Genomic DNA, 20,426 nt, shown 5'->3' with positions numbered 1-20,426 from the left:
ATGAGTAATGATTCACAAATTGATCACAAATGACAAATGGAGAGGAAATGTTTCCTATGACACAGTAGTCTCAGTGCACTGATTGTAAAATAGCTCGGTATTATAAGAGCATCTGCTAAATGACTCAGATGTAATGTCGTTTTCAATCTCGTGTCCCCGTCTAAGTGAATATAACCGATACACTGATTACGTGTCCCTTGCGAAAGGTTTTTGTATAGGTTAACATGGTGTGTATGACTGTCTCCTTAACCTGTCTAATAAAGTATGAACAGTCATCAAGCAGTGTCTATATCGTGTTTGTCTATATCGTGTTTGTCTATATCGTGTTTGTCTATATCGTGTTTGTACTAGACTCAGTGACAGGGTGGGAGGCTGCTGGAGCATTACTGGATATTAGACATTATGACAACAAATGTAAGGCCTCAAACAATCATACATGCAACCTGGCTGGCTTTAGTTTCACACCAATTAATTGTGATATTTGCCTAAGTAGAAATTCCAGAACTGAAATGGAAAAACGAGCACATTTGACCATTGATGGTCATAAGATCCCAAAAAATCAGAAGCTATTTTGAATACATTTTCTTGGTCCTAGAGTCATGAAATGTTCATAAAGGGGAGTGACTGCTTTCAATGAATATAAAACTATAACATTTGTCAACAATTTAGTTATGAGGTATTATCCATGCTTGAAAAACAGTGAAACCCATCCTTTTTTTAAAGTATATTTCTATGGTCATGACAATGAAACTGTATGGTTCAATGGAATGATTGAATGACTAAGATTTGACTTGTGTTTTGTGTGTGCAGGGGACTCTTCCTCTGAAAGAGCTCACCATCTGCAACCTGCAGCAGAACTGTAACCACAGCCAACTCCAGGAATTTGCCTTCCAGATCAACGGTTAGTTGGCCTTTTACTTGAAAGGGAAAAACAAAATGACTCCTTGTGGTAGTAGCATTCATAATTAGCAGAGCATGGAGCGCCGAGATGTTGAAATCACTTGCTTCGTGTTTTCTATTGACTATAACCAATCTGTGTTGAGTTGGCATTGGACCGCCGTGTGTTTATAGTTGTTTATGATTCACAGGCTAACCTCAAGCCTCTCTGTAACTCAGCTGTGTGGTAGGCAACGTTCTATTCTCACCGACTGAAACAAAGAAAATCTAGTTCAGGAATTTGTAAAAGCTACTTTGCATTAAGTAGTGACTAAATGCCCCTCTTCTTTCAACCAATCTCAAAGCTACTTGAGATGTGTGCGAAATAACTTGACTGTCACTTATATCTTGTATTGCTGTCAAAAACTCAAAACGAAGCGCATGGTTCTCAAGTTTCGTTTCTTTCTCAGCAAAGACAGGCAGAGCCCATATTCATGTTCACAATCCCAAACTGCAACCACCCACTATTTTCAAATGGTGGCGTTTCCTATATTCCGGTGACTCAAAAGTGCTGTGACCTATTTCACCTCCACACAACCCCAAGACTAACTAGAGTCGCCTCCCTCAGCCCTCAGTCAGGGGGCCAAGCCGCTCTTGAAGGCCCCTCTTGTTGTGCGACAGGTGCTCCTGAACTCGCTCAGCTGTCAAGGCAGAAAGGCCAGCGCCCGCTCTAAGCCCTATCAAGACATTTAATCTATTGCACATTCCAGGGGCATCCTACTTAATGCCTGCTAGTTTTGCCCCTTAGAATCTGGGCTCATATCCACAAACTGTCTCAGAGTAGGAGTGCTGAACTATGATCCGTTTTACCTTATAGATATGAATGAATAAGATGATATGGACAGATCCTAGATCAGCACTCCTACTCTGAGAGGTTTTGTGGATATGGGCGCTTATCTCTAAATGTTCCTGGACTTCATTAACAACTTGACTGCATCTTTGATAGTGATAGGAAGTAGTTGCAAAATGAATTTGAGCATGGTTGATGGATTTGTCCCTTAGCCAGCTTCTCTGTCGTCCATTCTATGGCATAAGCAATTATTGTCAGAGGGGTCTGTTAAAGCACAGACATACCTGGCACCCGGGCTAGAATTGGAATGTATTTAGGATTTAAATGTGTTTGATGAGGGGATCTTGGGCATTTCTCTGCACTCAAGATGACATATTGTGAATAAAAGTCATTGACACGTAAAGTCAGCTCAAGTCACAGAGAATTCTTTATCATTCACATCCTGTTTTTGAAACGGAAGAGATTTCCACTGTCAAACGTTTTCTTCGCTACCTATGGCCAAAACATACATCACATTCATGGCTATTTTCCGGAGAAAACTGATTTAATAAACTGTTGTATTTCCGATATTCAGCCTTTATTTACCTGCAGGGAGGCTGTAGTAGACTTCACTGGAAACACACGTAGAATAACATGACAAGACTGAGTGAAGTGAGATATTGTGCGCAGCGATAACCCTGAGTAAAAATATTCCTCATTGCTACACTACTGAATTAGCTTCACTGTAAACTGACCAGGAATTGACTTAGCATGACATACTAGGAACATGTAAGGTCCGGAAAACTGACCTAAAAAATCCTGGAAAGTTCATTGAAATTATAAGTTGGTGTCATGTTGCGCCACATTTTTTCATAACATTTTTGTAATTGCATTCTGATAGAGATGTATATGAAATGAGGATGAGACAGATGAGAGGGTAATCACAGCCAGGAAAAGAGTAGTTGAGGGGACCACACGCTACCGCCTCTAGGAGGAATGGACTCAGTCCAGAGTCGACAGCGCTACCGCTAGTCGCTAGTCCAGACTCTCACACGTCAGTTAAGGTGGACAGGTCAGATCAATAGGCCTCAACTCCTGAAATATTTCACAACCCGACAAGCCTTGGTTGGGTTTGAACTTTGGCTGTCCTCACGTGAACCATGTGAAAATGCCTCTTTCAAGGGAGTGTGATGATCAAGGTCTAAAATGAAGGCTGGAACAAGGAGAAAGAAAACTAACGAGAGCAGCATGGCCGCCGATTAGAGAAGCAGCCAGCTGGCAAGGCAAGCATTCCGGACAATGACAAAGGGGCTGGAATGAGAGGCTGTTATCTCTAGTATGTGTGGTAGGGCTGATAAAGGGAGATTCCTGCTCTTTTCACCGCAGGTCCTGTAGGCTACATTCCTGTTGGGAAGGAAGGTAGTCCAGAGGGAGGTGGGTTTGCTTCCCCACTACGTGAGCTGTTATGAGGCCAAAGAGAGCAGGGCTCATATGTAGCAAGTGATTCAGAGTAGAAGGGCTGATTTAGGATCGGTTTGGCCTTTTAGATCACAACGGACAAGATGACATGGACATGGGGACCTGATCCTAGATCAGCAGTCCTGCTCTGAGACACTATGAATAGCGGCCCAGGTTGCAAGCTCTCTCCTGTAGTAGTTTACATGTAAGTTATAACTAATTCACACATGATTTACTGTATGTTTCCTTGGGGTATTGCTTGTATGGCCTCCTTTCAAACAGTCCTCTTTTTACCACATTCTTGCCGGCGTAAACCTTTTATATATCCTGTGTGCATGCCGCCACTGTTGACGAGTGGGAGTAGGGGTGTGCCGATGTGGATGGGCCTATTTGAAAAAATCCATTAAATATACACCATTCCGAAGTTTGGAAATGATCCGATAATCATTTGTTTATAATTTGTCCATAAGAGACATTAAGACTAATACAATTTATTTTCATATTTTGCTTTTTAATTACGTTAATTACGTTACGTTACCATTGCTATGCAGTGGTGTAAAGTACTTAAGTAAAAATACTTTAAAGTTTTTTGGGGGTATCTGTACTCTACTTTACTATTTGTATTATTGACAACTTCTACTTTTACCCCACTACATTCCTAAAGAAAATAATGTACGTTTTATTCCATAGTTTCCCTGTCACCCAAAAGTACTCGTTACATTTTGAATGCTTAGCAGGACAGGAAAATGGCTCTGATCTGGCAGACTCACTTAACCCAAATGCTTTGTTTGTAAATGATGTGTTGGAGTGTGCCCCTGGCTATCCGTAAGTAAAACAAATATAAAAATCATGCCGTCTGGTTTGCTTAATATGAGGATTTTTTGATACTTAAGTATCTTTTAGCAACTACATTTACTTTTGATACTTAAGTATATTTAAAACCAAATAATTTTACTTGAGGTATTTTCTATTAAGATATTTTTACTTTTACTCAACTATGACAATTGAGTACTTTTTCCACCACTGTGGTTGTGCCACGCAAATTAAATCAATAGTTTATTATTTTGTTCATTAAACAGACAAGACATTCTTACATAATTGCACATGGGCTCATCTGGAAAAGAGAGGCTATGTGTAGCTCAAGAAGTTCATTCATATTAACCCATCGTTCAGTGGCTAAATATTATTCCTAATACTGCAGTAAATAAATCACCAGCCAATGTGATCACACCATTGTGTGTTCTCTCCTTTCAAACTACCCAGTTATTTTGTTTGAAGACAGATAAACTACAAATGGCTAGTAGTTAGATACGTATGCATATTAACCCATCATTTATTAGCTAAATATCAGTGGCCTTTAAATATTTATCTGTCAAAGTCAAGAAAAAATATGAAATGGCAGTGTGCGTTCCCCCAAGCCAAATGCCAAGGCATTTCTGTGACAATAGACAAGAATAGCTCAAGGACAGAACTACATACATTTAAATGGAGAGAATAAATGCATTAAAATCATTTATGTGAAGCTGCGTCTGTAAGTTTGAAAGGGATATCAGGCTACAGGGTATCTTCTGGGGAAGTTTGACAGAACGTGTAATTAACATGACGGAGAGCTCTACCTCTACAGTATTTTCACAATACTTTCTTTGTGAAATAGTGGTAAAACCAAAAGTCTGATTTACTAGCGACGACAAGCTTCCAGTTGCATAATGTACAACCTTCTCTTTGTAAATGGATAGGGTAGGGCTTTAGCAGGAAGCGCTGGTGGCCATCTCCTCTCTGACCTCATGACCTTTGACCCCTGCAGGTGTCAGCCTGAACCCCATCATTGTCTATTGCTCCAACCAGGAGGAGATGGACATGTGGTTCGGCCTGCTCAAAGAACACATCGAGATCAACGGGGGCACCCCCATCGCACCTATCGAGACCTACACCAGGGTTAAGGTAAGGAAATAATACTATGTTTCATTGATATGGCAGTGCAGATGACAGAAATAGAGGCCAGTTAAAAAGGCCAGTTAAGGAGGCCCAAGTAGGAGCTACACCCTGGGTTGATCCTGAGGGTAAAACAGCAATCAATCAACAGGATGTGTTGAGTCATGTAGGTCACGGCTGTCTCTTCCTGAGTGCATGATCCATTCCCAGGGAGCGGTCATGACTGTGGCCACACCACAACCACATCACTAGACTCACATCTGCACTGGGTCAAAGTATGGTTACACCAACAGGTGTGGAAAAGGCTGATCATACACATTCAATAGTGGACGAAATATAGGGCATCTACACAAGCAGGTTTGACCAACGGTATAACCCAATGCATATGTTCTGAAAAGCAAAGAAAAAAAACATTCATGCAACATTCTTCCTGTATCACTTCCAATAGTGACAGCTAGGAACAATTGTTGTTTTGTTATACAGTATTCTCGCCCAGGAAGTATGATAGTATTTAAGTATGATTGCGTCACTATCAGAGAATGAAAAGCCCCATCATTATAGCAATAATAGCTCATGCTGTGGAGAAGTTCTGTATGTGTTTAATGTTTATTTCTTGTAACTGGTTGGGTGAGGTAGATTATTTCCATGCCTCGCTAATGTAAACATGTCTACCTGTTTCCTGCAGAATGTAAAGGAGAACATGGACGGGAGAGAGGAGCTGAGGAACTCAATCAGTAAAGACCCCATCTATGAGTGGGAGGGTTCTCAGCGTGAAAGTCTGGGGCCCATCACTTTCGTGACCAAAGTCAGTCTGCAGCACCTCCCCTGCCAGGTACAACACCCACCTCCGCTCACCTTTCTTTGTCTTATGATGTGCCTATGGTGCATTGTAACCTGACACTGAAACATTATAACCTGACAGTGAAACATTATAATCTGACACTGAAACATTATAACCTGACAGTGAAACATTATAATCTGACACTGAAACATTATAACCTGACAGTGAAACATTATAATCTGACAGTGAAACATTATAATCTGACAGTGAAACATTATAACCTGACAGTGAAACATTATAATCTGACAGTCAAACATTATAATCTGACAGTGAAACATTTTAATCTGACAGTGAAACATTATAACCTGACAGTGAAACATTATAATCTGACAGTGAAACATTATAATCTGACAGTGAAACATTATAATCTGACAGTGAAACATTATAATCTGACAGTGAAACATTATAATCTGACAGTGAAACATTATAACCTGACAGTGAAACATTATAATCTGACAGTGAAACATTATAATCTGACAGTGAAACATTATAATATGACAGTGAAACATTATAATCTGACAGTGAAACATTATAATCTGACAGTGAAACATTATAACCTTTGATATTAGAACATGACTGATTATTGATTGTAGAGACACTTTTTGATATTCAAATATCACTCAAACGAAGAAGCCTGTATATACAGTCCGCATTGCTCATAAATAGATTAGACACATTGTAAGAAAGATGAATAAGAGAGTGTATTCATGGTCTTGACTGTTGCCATCTTGTTTTGTGAAACCAGACAATTTATGGAACTCTCCATTAGACAGTTATGACTCCAACCTGTTATCAGGCAGATAGCGGAGATCTGAGAATGAGGAGTAAACGTAACATTATCAATCAACAACATCTACCTTAGAGCCCACTGACTCTCTCTCACACACACACACACACACACACACACACACACACACACACACACACACACACACACACACACACACACACACACACACACACACACACACACACACACACACACACACACACACACACACACACACACACACACACAATTACTCTTTCTCAACTTCACCATGGCCTCACCACAACGTAAGGAGTGAGCATTGTTGTCTGCTGGGACTCTAAACCTTGAGGGAGTGTATGGGCAGAACACTAGTCTACTACAGTTACCACAACACTTACTCCCTAGGTATCTTACACTCCTACAAGACGTGACGTTACTCTGCTAACCGAGCGAGAAAGTAACCAAGGAAATACATGATGCTGACTAGGCTTAATCCTATAAAACAGCAACGCTCATGTAGCCGGCGGGTGAATCGGCAAATTAACGTTTGATGTGAACTTGCGGTAGCCTGATGGAATTATTTCGAAGGGAGATTGAAGGGCTTGTAAACTGGGTGTGTCAGAGGCAGTTGCTTAGCTCACGCAGCAACTTGACTCACCTCACAGCTGGAATGTCAGCTGTCTGCCAGACACGCCCTCGGCAGGGCGGAGAAACACGCTCACGGGCATGCAAGTGCGTGCGCACCACACACACACACACACAGGGTTGGGTCGGTTACTTTCTATATGTAATCCATTAGTTACTAGTTACCAAAATTGTAATCAGTAATGTAACTTTTTGATTTCCCAAACTCAGTAATTTAATCAGATTATTTTCTGTTACTTTTAGATTACTTTCCCCTGAAGAGTCATTAGAAGAAGAGAAAAAGAATGTAGCATATTACGTTGTGGGTTGGTTATGTAGGCTTACTACAGATAATAATGCAATTAGGCTATTTCTTTACATTAAAAACCAAAATCTGTCAGATTTCCAGTCATTCCATTTAATATAATACCCCTTGAATATAGATCAGCCAAATTGTTTTACCAGCGCATAATCCAAAAATGAAGGATTTATTAGTCTACTCTGTTGTTTATTCATTATGATTTTGTTGTCATGGAGGACTGATTGGGCTCATTGCTTCAAAACATGGTTGAAAAATAAATGCTGCTGTCTTGGAATGGCTTGTTTTGAGAACTACCAAAAACGGTTATTTGCATGTGGAAACACACACACACACACACACACACACACACACACACACACACACACACACACACACACACACACACACACACACACACACACACACACACACACACACACACACACACACACACACGCTCAGGGAGATAACAGCCTACTTGCACTTAGCTACTACACTGAAAAAAAATATAAACACAACATGTAAAGTGTTGGTGCCATGTTTCATTATCTGAAATAAAATATCCCAGAAATGTTCCATACTGTACGCACAAAAAGCTTTCTCTGAAATGTTCTGCACACATTTGTTTATATCCCTCTTAGTGAGCATTTCTCCTTTGTCAAGATCAAATCAAATCAAATTTGATTTGTCACGTGCGTCGAATACCACAGGTTTAGACCTTACTATGAAATGCTTACTTACAGGCCCTTAACCAAGAACACAGTTTTAAGAAAAATAAGAGTTAAGAAAAATATTTACACAATAAACTAAAGTAAAAAATTAAAGAGAAACAATAAGATAACAATGCTGAGGCTATATACGGGGGTACCTGTACCGAGTCAATTTGCAGGGATAGAGGTTAGTCGAAGTAATTGAGATAATATGTACATGTAGGTCGAGGTAAAGTGACTATGCAAAGATAATAGATAATAAACAGTGAGTAGCAGCAGCGTAAAAAAAGTGTGTGGGGGTCAATGCAAATAGTCTGGGTAGCCATTTGATTAGCTGTTCAGCAGTCTTATGGCTTTGGGGGTAGAAACTGTTAAGAATTCTTTTGGCCGAGTGGCAAGCGGTACCAGAGAGAACAGTCTATGACTAGGATGGCTGGAGTCTTTGGCAATTTTTAAGACCTGTCGCCGCCTGGTACAGAGGTCCTGGATGTCATCAAGCTTGGCCCCAGTGATGTACTGGGTCATATGCACTACCCTCCGTAGAGCCTTGCGGTCGGAGGCCGAACAGTTGTCCTATCAGGCGGTGATACAACCAGTCAGGATGCTCTCGATCGTGCAGCTGTAGAACACCTGACAGGTGTGGCATATCAAGAAGCTGATGATTATCAAGCTGATTAAACAGCATGATTATTACACATTACACAGAGGAGTATTTCTGTCTGTAATAAAGCCCTTTTGTGGTGAAAAACTCATTCTGATTGGCTGGGCCTGACTCCCCAGTGGCTGGGCCTGGCTTCCAAGTGTGTGGGCATATGCCCTCCAAGGCCCACCCATGGCTGCACCCCTGCCCATTCATATGAAATCCATAGATTAGGGCCGTATTAATTTATTTCAATTGACTGATTTCCTTATGAACTGTAAATCAGTAAAATATTTGAAATTGTTGCATGTTGCGTTTATATTTTTTGTTGAGTAGATTTCAATGTAAGGGCCTTCTATAATTGACACAGAAAGCCCAGTACAACTATGTAACTGATTGCATCTGATGTGAAAACACATGGCACTTCAATTAGTCAATCTTACACTGAGCGCAAGATACATTGACAGGATATAGACATTTTTAATTCATTAGCTAATGCAGTGAGAGTTGATTGTTTCTATTGTGTCCAAAACAGGAGCAGAGTGACAGACTACTGGTGATGTACCCAGCCACTCTAATCATCCTATCAGAAGAGAGCCACGGACTTTTCTACAAGGTACCTTTCATTCGTCCCATTGAACCATACAGATGTAGGATCTTAATTTGAGCCATTTTTCTACAGCAGGAAAATAATTCTGCCGCAACAGGAAATGTGAATTATTATGTGGATTATAATTAATGGCCATTCTTTGTAGGGTTTGATATATTTTCTGGCAAATCAAGGGCAAATCAAGTCTGACGTTTTAAATGGAAATGACAAACAAGAAGCCTTTTAAAACCTCAAATACACTACAAGTTTCCACTTCCTGCTGTGCAGAAATATTCTCAGCAACAAAAGAGTGATGCAATTAAGATAATACATCTGTAGATGTAGACTCTTAGCTAGCCTGGTCCCAGATCTGTTTGTGCTATCAAGTCAAATCCTTGTCATGCCAAAAAGTGGCAAGGAATTGGCATGATAGCACACACAGACTGGCATTCAGACTAACTCTTATGTACATTATGTACTATACATAATGTACTCACCCCAAGAGCTCATATACAGTAAGTGACTCATATCCTTGATTATGCTCGAGGGCCTTATTTGTCATGTACCCTCTGATCTGTCTTTGAATCAGAAGTGTGTGAAATGGTATGTATAACGGTGTGTGTGTGTATGTGTATGTGTATGTGTATGTGTGTATGTGTATGTGTGTGTGTGTGTGTGTGTGTGTGTGTGTGTGTGTGTGTGTGTGTGTGTGTGTCTGCCTGTGTCTCTCTCTGTGTGTGTGTGTGTGTGTGTGTGTGTGTGTGTGTCTGCCTGTGTCTGTGTGTGTGTGTGTATGTGTATGATTGCAGGGGAAACTTCCACTTAACATGATCACTGTGACCACACCCTGCCAGGACGTCAAGCCCAACACCTTCATGATTGAAGGTAAATTGACCTCGATGTCACACTTATTGTGCAAGCCTCCCCTCAAATACAACATATGTATATGACACAGGTCTGTTGTGATGCATAGAATTTAATGAAGGCGGGTGTTTTGTCGACATTTCCAAATGTCAGAAAACAAGAAACGTTTTTATGCCCAAATATTGATATAATCACCATCATATCGAAGTAACTTGGAGTCACACGATGACATGCTGTGTGGTCCTCCTACTACGAAAGGCATGCAGTTTATTAGGCTACAAATGAAATAAATTACGATGAATTTATCAGGGTGGTGAAAGTGCAAGGTGATGAGCTTGATGCTCCTTTCTAATAAATATCGGGGGTCTTATTCTGGTGACGTGATGATCAACGTCTTCTGTTTGACAAATACAAATAATCTCACTCTTTGGTCCATAATAATCTCATCATGTAGGCTATTTGTGCGCTCTAGCCAATGTGGCTCTAGCTAACAGCACGACATGTCAATACCAGAGTGGGCACACTTGCTATATCTCAAAAATGTTTGTGAGAAAACCATCAGTAGAGTTGAAAATGCAATGGGAACCCAATTCATTTGTATCTTTTCTTCGGTACATGGGAATTTAACCACAAAAGGTATTTTTATGTGCACTACGTCATCACGCACAGCCTTTTGTCGGAAACAAGTCAATTTGATGGAAACATCTCCAGCGGGAAAATGTGCATGAAAATCTGTCCCCAATTGAATGCAAATCTAGCTGATGTCACTGAACATTGCCTCATGCACATTCAATGAGTGACCTTAGCCATTGTTTTGCCCTGCTGTCACAGGCAAGATGATAAACCCTATTGTGGTGTCCTGTTTGGATAAGAGGGAGTTCTATGACTGGATCCAGCACTTCAAAGCCTTCGATGTCCCTGTGGTCAGCCCCCCACCCCCCGTTTATGACATCATCTACACCCCCACAGCGAAAGAGGTGAGACATTAGATTAGGACAACAAGGCCCTTCTGAGTTTTAACTGTGTCCATTCCCTTGTTGTCAGTTCTTAACATGTAGTGTTGTATTTTTCACACTAGGCTCCAGAGGTTGATAGGTGGAGTTGGAACAGCCGGAGCCAGAGCCGGAGTGAGTCTCTGAGGCTGGGGCAGTCTGCTGGGAGTGAGTCTCTGAGGCTGGGGCAGTCTGCTGGGAGTGAGTCTCTGAGGCTGAGGCAGTCTGCTGGGAGTGAGTCTCTGAGGCTGAGGCAGTCTGCTGGGAGTGAGTCTCTGAGGTTGGGGCAGTCCGTTGGGAGTGATTCTCTGAGGATGGGTCAGTCCCACAGTGGACGGGGGTCTGGTTCCGGGTCCCAGCACCTCCAGTTCCCGCCTAGACACGCGGACAACCCTCTGTCCCCAGGCTACACAGAACCCCTATGTGTAAGTTTGCACTTGAATACTTTCTACCAGGCCTGGATCAAATACATATGTAAGACTCATTCAAATGACAAAATAAGCTAAATTAAGCACATGTCAAAGTATTTGAAATGTTTTTGAGCCAGTTCTGCTTTCTACAAAGATATTAGGGTGAAATGGAATGTGTGCTACTTCCATGTGAACTAGGCCACTCAAAGTGAATTTATTTACCTTTGCACTACGATGTTGGGCATTGTAAGGCTCTGCCTTGTGGTAGTCATTTTTATGCAGACGGTATATATAGTATCTGATATCCATATCATTAAAGCGCTTGTTTGTTTTGGTGGAGTTGAGCTCAGCATTTTCCAAATGTGAATTATTAACAAAGGTTTAGACTGTGCCTCTCCTGGTACAACCCAAGCCAATGTTGAAGTTCTTAAACCTCTCGAAAACGAGATCATTTGTTGTGTTTTCCTCCTCTGAAATAACACCATTAAGATAACTTTGACCATGAGAAATGAGGGGCACTTACACGCTGCTTCAGCAATCAATAGCTTAACTGATAACGGAGAGTGTTTCAGATTCAGCATAAGTTGCGTACACTATCAAGACCTTGAGTTGACTTCCTGAAGAGAGAATGACCCTATAGACAGACTGGTCACTCATCCGAATGACCCCTCAAATTGAGTTGAGACACTAAAAACAATAGAGTCAAACATGCTACAGAAGTCATCTATTAATACATTGCATCATTTATACACATACAGTATATGCAAAAAAACAAAAAACAAAGTACAGTCGATTAAAGGACAGTTAGGTAATTATAAAGAAACGTTTCCATTGGAGGATAAGGTGGCAGGCTTTGATGCAGGCATTTACATTATTGTTACCTGATAAAATTTCACATAATTAATTATTTTAATTGAGACTGTTAACATTTTCATTTTGGCTGGAGAGCTGAAGAAAAAGATCATTCCTAATATTGTTGTACAGTGAGGGAAAAAAGTATTTGATCCCCTGCTGATTTTGTACGTTTGCCCACTGACAAAGAAATTATCAGTCTATAATTTTAATGGTAGGATTATCTGAACAGTTGAGAGACAGAATAACAACAAAAAAATCCAGAAAAACGCATGTCAAAAATGTTATAAATTGATTTGCATTTTAATGAGGGAAATAAGTATTTGACCCTCTCTCAATCAGAAAGATTTCTGGCTCCCAGGTGTCTTTTATACAGGTAACGAGCTGAGATTAGGAGCAGGGAGTGCTCCTAATCTCAGCTTGTTACCTGTATAAAAGACACCTGTCCACAGAAGCAATAAATCAATCAGATTCCAAATTCTCCACCATGGCCAAGACCAAAGAGCTCCCCAAGGATGTCAGGGACAAGATTGTAGACCTACACAAGGCTGGAATGGGCTACAAGACCATCATCAAGCAGCTTGGTGAGAAGGTGACAACAGTTGGTGCGATTTTTCCCAAATGGAAGAAACACAAAAGAACTGTCAATCTCCCTCAGCCTGGGGCTCCATGCAAGATCTCACCTCGTGGAGTTGCAATGATCATGAGAACGGTGAGGAATCAGCCCAGAACTACACGGGAGGATCTTGTCAATGATCTCAAGGCAGCTGGGACCATAGTCACCAATAAAACAATTGGTAACACATTACGCCGTGAAGGACTGAAATCCTGCAGCGCCTGCAAGGTCCCCCTGCTCAAGAAAGCACATATACATGCCCGTCTGAAGTTTGCCAATGTACATCTGAATGATTCAGAGGACAACAGGGTGAAAGTGTTGTGGTCAGATGCGACCAAAATGGAGCTCTTTGGCACCAACTCAACTCGCCGTGTTTGGAGGAGGAGGAATGATGCCTATGACCCCAAGAACATCATCCTCACCGTCAAACATGGAGGTGGAAACATTATGCTTTGGGGGTGTTTTTCTGCTAAGGGGACAGGACAACTTCACCGCATCAAAGGGACGATGGACGGGGCCATGTACCGTCAAATCTTGGGTGAGAACCTCCTTCCCTCAGCCAGGGCATTGAAAATGGGTTGTGGATGGGTATTCCAGCAGAACAATGACCCAAAACAAACGACCAAGGCAACAAAGGAGTGGCTCAAGAAGAAGCACATTAAGGTCCTGGAGTGGCCTAGCCAGTCTCCAGACCTTAATCCCATAGAAAATCAGTGGAGGGAGCTGAATCCCTCCTGAGATGTGTGCAAACCTGGTGGCCAACTACAAGAAACGTCTGACCTCTGTGATCGCCAACAAAGGTTTTGCCAAGTACTAAGTCATGTTTTACAGAGGGGTCAAATACTTATTTCCCTCATTAAAATGCAAATCAATTTATAACATTTTTGACATGGGTTTTTCTGATTTTTTGTTGTTGTTATTCTGTCTCTCACTGTTCAAATAAACCTACCATTAAAATTATAGACTGATCATTTCTTTGTCAGCAGGCAAACCTACAAAATCAGCAGGGGATCAAATACTTTTTTCCCTCACTGTATAACACACAGTAAATCAAGGCATGAGATTAAGTTGTTAGTTTAGTTTAGTTTCAATGCAACTATCATAACAAAAACTACATGTTTATCTACAACCTGTTCTCAGAGAATGTCTTATTATTCTGTATGTGAATCTGATACACTCCATTTAGTATGATATGTTACGTTTCGCATGTTATGTATTAATTTGTGGATGTCCATCACCCATTTCATATGATCTGTTACGAATTAGAATTCATATAATATTTTACGAATTTCAGAAAACATACAATATGTTATGAATTTGCTAAATGTATGATATGTTACGAATTCTAGCTAGGTAGCAAGGTGGCTAACTTTAGCTAGCTGGCTAACATTAGCTAGGCAAGGTATTAGGGTTAGGTTTAGGGAAAGAGTTAGCTAAAATGGTTGTGGTTAGAGGAAGAGTTAGCTAACATGCTAAGTAGTTGCAAAGTAGCTAAAAAGTAGTAAGTACTTGAAAAGTTGCTAATTAGGTAAAATGCTAAAGTTGTCCGTGATGAGATTCGAAACCTTTGGGTTGCTAGACATTCACGTTATACTCCCACCCATCCACCCTGACCAACGACCCTACTTTAGTTTTGCCTTAAGTAACCATCTGTCCTATGTAACCATGCCCAACTTAACATATCATACCAATTTGGGTTTCCAGGAGTTACATTTACTATGTTAAGTCCAGTCTATTAGACAAGGCTAAGGGGAGTGTTTTTGTATCTACCAGTCTCAATAGAATGAGGGGCCACTCCGCCACTCCACCTCCATCTACATTTAGCAAAATAGCTTCAATTTTTGCTTGGTTAAAACTTTCCGTAGATAGGGTTCAGTCCCAAATGTGCGTTTCAAAAGGCAGTAGTTGCGCTGTTTGTTACTTTCAGGTTTATTTATCAGTTGGTACCACTTTAGTTCATTGCTCTCGAAAAGTGCTGATTCAAAAGCATTACGATCATTTCTAGAATACACTCCATCTGTATCAGTGAGCTTAGTCATATGGATGGACTGTGTGTGTGCGTGCGTGTGTGTGTGTGTGTGTGTGTGTGTGTGTGTGTGTGTGTGTGTGTGTGTGTGTGTGTGTGTGTGTGTGTGTGTGTGTGTGTGTGTGTGTGTGTGTGTGTGGCCTACTCCAAGCTACTGAACTGCACCTCCGCAGTACCAATTAAGATGATTGAAACCTTCAACTTTCCTTGCTTAGATTTTGGCAACAGATAACATAAGCTAAACTTATTCAAATAAAGCAGGAATCCAACCTGAGTTTTCAGGGCGGGTAGGAACAAAAGCATCAGGTTTGCCAGATTCCAAGTTTCTTTGAATAGCACACTTTGGGCCGGTTTCCTGGATCTCTATTAAGCCTACACCTTGACTCAAAAGTTTGTTCAATGGAAAAGTATTGAGGATTGAGTAGTAGTATCAGTGTTCATTCGCAACACCCTAGCTTGTTGCAATGTCACCGAGCATACTTGAACTTTGCCCCCTGTCTCTGTGTGTCCTTACAGTACATCTCCAGTCGGCCCTGCTCTACTGAGACAGCTCGGCTGGGCAGCCGCAGTAACAGTGTTTCGTCCCACGCCGCCAGGTCCGAGCGTGACCCCCGACCTTTGTCACAGCGCTGCTCCTACCTCCCCCATGAGGGGCCGGTGGTGCTGTCCCCGGTGTACAACACCCCCTACTCAGGCCTGCACCGTGACCGCGCCAGCACCCCGCAATGCCTGGAGAAAGCCACCCTCGTCAAGGTACTAACTTCAGCCTGGCGGCTAACTTAATTTTGCAATATTCCCTCTGGGACTTATCTTTGCATTTGGCATTTTAGTCATTTAGCAGACACGGTTATCCAGAGCAATTTACAAAAGCAATTAGGATTAAGTGCCTTGCTTAAGAGCACATGGACAGATTTTTCACCTAGTCGGTACATCATGGGTACTAGAACTAAAAGGGACTAGTACCACAAAGCAACAGGTCTGTGAGTTAAAGAAGTAAATGGTAGTACCTCTTCTGCTTAATTCAGACAATGTGGCTTCATGTAGATATTACATCATAAGTGCTGGACATGAAACAACTTACCGTAACCTTCCGCCGTCAGGGGGTTCCAATTAAAGAGACTAAAGACAGATTAGTGTAGTAGGCTAGTGGCATACACTCCCCACACCACACACATACAGATGTGATCCTAGTAGACTACACCCCCACTACCTCACCCCTTTTCCTTTCGCCCCTCTGTAGAGCATGTGTGAGATTAGACCCATCTCTCCGCTTGGTAACTCTACCCCAAATCCCAGCGCTAAGTGCGGCTTAAATGATTAGCTTCTGCTAGCCTAGGAGCGTGAGAGAGCGAGAAAAGACAATGGCCATTCACCCACTGTGCCGCAAGGAACAGATGACTGACTGAGGCTCGGAAGAATAATGATAACCCCTGGAAATCCCTGTGTGATTAGTCCAACAGCTGGAGCACCTCTCAGACGTCCCCGAAGTACGCATCGCTCTCCACCCCCCAGCGCCACTCAGACATGTGTGCCGCCCGGCAGCCCCTGTCGCCCCTGTACGATGAGCCCTGCACCCCTGACACCTACGCCCAGGAGGAGAGCTGGCCCAGGCAGCAGCCAACGGTAAGCCGACCACGATACTGGATCCACGTGTCTCAGTTTACACCACAACCGCACTCCCCGCCAACTCTCACACACATACTGTACACACACATATCACATATGCACAAATGAACTGTACAACAAAAGTACACACATACACACAATCAGGTCGTGCGTACCTGATTGTGTACATGTGCATATAGATGCAGGCACTTGCATGCACGCATACAGGAAGCGTTTGACCAGGGGGTGACTGACGCAGGCAATGGACAGAGGATAAGGGCTGCATGTTGCTGATGACTAATTGATTATTTCTGATGCATAATGAAGTGGACTGCTGAGAGATTAAATTCCTTGTCACTAGCAACGTCCTGTCCATATACATGACCTGTATTTTAGAGAAATATGATTTAATCGATTGAATTGAAGTTTTCTGTCTAGGTTTGTCTAGATTTTAGACACCATATTGACACATGGGGGTGCTTAAGGTTCTCGCCAGTGGCTTTATGTGCAAGACTGTCATTGGACAGGCACTTCAATTCCAATTACCATGACTACAAATTTGACCTGCTGGCTTTGTAACGCTTGCACCCTCTGATTCTCAGCAACAAAGTTGGCGAGGACCACCACAGAAGCAGCAGGACCCTCATCTCCTACCCTCCTCCTTCCAGCTGTGCACCCCTCCCCTGGGCAAGCGTTGCAGGAGGAGCCTGGTGCTCTGCCAAGGCCAGGGGCTGGAGATGGAGGGCCCTCAGGGGCCAGCAGACCAGAGAACTGAAGCTATCCCCAGAGTAAGGCTGCTGCCTGCACCCAAAGCAGTGCAAGAGGAGGTGGGAAACTGACACTCAATGGCTCATATTCACAAAGCATGAATGGTGATCCTTTATCAGAACTCAATGCTTTATTGTTACGGGTCAATACGTCTTACAGATGTAGGATCTTAATTTGATCACTCTTTTGTTGCTGAGAATTTTTCTGCACAGCAGGAAATGCAAACTTGTACTGCATTCAAGGTTTAAAAATGCTTCGGAAGTTTGTCATTTCCACTTTAAAAATGTCAGACTTGATTTGCCCTAACGAAAAATATATCAATATATCAAAAAAATGTCCAGTAATTAAACCAACATAATAATGAACATGTTTTCCTGGTGTAGCAAACTGACTCAAATTAAGCGCTTGAGCCGACATCTGCAACCTTTACCTTGAATGCAGTCGCCGCAGACACAGGAGCATTGCCTTTAAAAGGCGCATTGTTGACAGTGCTGTAAGACTTGAATCCTGGCCATAGTTAATAATGCATTATGGCTCAATCATATTTCTTTCAAATACTTTTGAATAATCTCCATTTGTACTCTATAACAATCGTCTCTAAAGTACTATTTGTTGTTCTTGTACAAGTGAAACAATTTTCTATCCTCATCTTTTGACAGAGGCTCTTCCCATCGATGGCTGCTATGAACACCCCCCAGATGCCGTATGGTTACTCACCAGGTAAGAATGTCAAGCATGCTCTTGTAAACTAACACGCTGCACATCACAATGCAACAACATTGGTTACCTTTAAACCTGCTACGTTCTTAGCATTTCTGTCATGCACACCATTTCAAACCTGTCTAATACATTGTCACGTCGTCATTCACCCACTACAATCCCACTAAAAGCAAAGCCTGCCTTAGTTGGTAATCTACTTCAAAAACCTCAACGACCCAGAGGTCTGTTCATAGGGGGACTGGAGAAAAAGGGCACATTTGCACATGCAGTATTGTATAATATACCATATAAAACATTGGAATATTGGACTGGGTGTGTCACTGTCAACATGCAGTTTGAAAAAAAAGTGCAGGAAATGCGCAGATGTGCCAATGAAATGGAGCTTAGGCCAGCTTTAAATACCATGTATTCAGGTGTCTCATGGGGGGAAAGCCCAGTGTAACAGAACACTTCCAGACAGGGTTACTGCTAGCCATGACTGACAGCTCACAACTAGGCTAGGACCGCTCGCTCTAGCTCATATCTATGTCTCCTTTTATCTCATATAAAAACAGGATGGGATTTATCTCGGTATCTCCAAATATAAACCCACTGTAAAATTGGCTATAACTCAGGGCATTATCAGGTGATCACCTCAAGTTGTATGTCTTTGCACAATTCCTAGGACAAAACAGAGGACAAACAGTGGGTGCTGTTAGGTATGCAACAGGACGGGTTTTACAGTACAGTAACACTGTGTGTAGCTGTTCACACACACCATGAGAGAGTGACAGAATACATTGGACCTGATCCAAAACTAGTTGCCCAATCTGGGCCAGGTCTTGTATTCTTCTTCTTCTGCTCTTTGAAAACTAAAAGCCTGGGAATCGCGTCTCTCTCGCCCCCACAGATCACAACTCATACCTTGAACCATCCGAGCCAGATGACCAGGAAATGGACTATGACAACATTTGGGAGTACGACTGCAATACCGAGAGAATTCAACCCATGTCTGGAATTTCGCCACACCGGACGGGATTAGACATTGGGGCCAGAGGCCTTGGTGCCATGGCAAACAACCAGCAGAGATGGTTCTAAAAACAATGGGCCGGCACTCGTCTGGACGTGCGCAAACAACAGATCCCTATCAGAGAGCCATTCAGTGACCCAAGCTCACTACTGCATATTATGGTTGTGCCCCAAATGGCACCCTATTTCTGATATAGTGTGCTCTGTTTCAAGGTAGCCCACTATTTAGGGAATAGGGTGTGAATAATGTATTTGCTAGATAGTCAAAAGAATGCTTTAAGTGGCCATGAGATAAGAGGAACTTCTTAGTATTAATGCTGCACTACTGTGTACTGTATGTAAATGCAGATAAACATGATTCAGCAAAAACACTTTCCCACACAACAGCATAAAAAGGTAGGAAACTGAGCCTACCTCTGTTAACGTAGCATTGATGAAAGTGCAAAATGTGCATAGTTTCTATCCCTGAGTGCTTGAACATGTTTTTTGTTGTTGTTTTTTTTACCACTGTCATTACACTGCATTTGGCTTCATTTGAATTTGGAGTTTTTTTTGTATTATTTATGGGCATTTTCTTTAACGTCGTCCTGTTTCGATGGTTTTATGTTGTGTAAACGTTTTGATTCATATGTTATATCATTATTATAATCTTTGCATCATAGACAACGTGTCTTTGGTTGTACGCTGTAAAAAGCATTCCAGCAAGCTTAATAATAGCAACACATCAGTATAATTTATTTAATGTTCTGAAATAACAAGGCAAACATTGATGGCTTGAATGGACTTTTCTCCATTGTGTTACTGCTGCAAAATGTTGCTTGTCTTTGTGGCTTTTTTCTCATACTTTTAGGTGTTTATTTAAGTTTTTAATATAAACTAGTATTGATATTATTTGCATTATTATACTGTGATTATTTTGATGGATGTTTAGTAGTAATTATGACCTAAAACATACTAAGACATTATATAAATAGGTAAAACCTTTACACATTTCCTGCATAAACATGAATAAAC

General features: G+C 41.7%; 1 protein-coding gene across 1 annotated transcript in view; it reads left to right on the top strand.

Annotated features, from left to right (window-relative positions):
• plekhn1 (pleckstrin homology domain containing, family N member 1) overlaps positions 1-20,309 on the top strand; it is a 28,625-nt gene extending 8,316 nt beyond the window's left edge. Inside the window, exons 5-16 of the mRNA XM_064923054.1 lie at positions 811-901; positions 4,968-5,104; positions 5,781-5,927; positions 9,498-9,578; positions 10,361-10,436; positions 11,247-11,392; positions 11,494-11,832; positions 15,828-16,064; positions 16,764-16,934; positions 17,519-17,743; positions 18,344-18,404; positions 19,294-20,309. Coding sequence (XP_064779126.1) covers positions 811-901; positions 4,968-5,104; positions 5,781-5,927; positions 9,498-9,578; positions 10,361-10,436; positions 11,247-11,392; positions 11,494-11,832; positions 15,828-16,064; positions 16,764-16,934; positions 17,519-17,743; positions 18,344-18,404; positions 19,294-19,481 — 1,899 coding nt within the window. The 3' untranslated portion in view covers positions 19,482-20,309. The remainder of the gene's footprint in view (positions 1-810; positions 902-4,967; positions 5,105-5,780; positions 5,928-9,497; positions 9,579-10,360; positions 10,437-11,246; positions 11,393-11,493; positions 11,833-15,827; positions 16,065-16,763; positions 16,935-17,518; positions 17,744-18,343; positions 18,405-19,293) is intronic.
• Positions 20,310-20,426: the final 117 nt, after the last annotated feature.

This window comes from Oncorhynchus masou, chromosome 18 (genome assembly GCF_036934945.1).
Source record: "Oncorhynchus masou masou isolate Uvic2021 chromosome 18, UVic_Omas_1.1, whole genome shotgun sequence".
Taxonomy (NCBI): domain Eukaryota; kingdom Metazoa; phylum Chordata; class Actinopteri; order Salmoniformes; family Salmonidae; genus Oncorhynchus; species Oncorhynchus masou.
The sequence above is the reverse complement of the archived record's forward strand: the minus strand, read 5'-3'. Positions and strand labels throughout refer to the sequence as shown.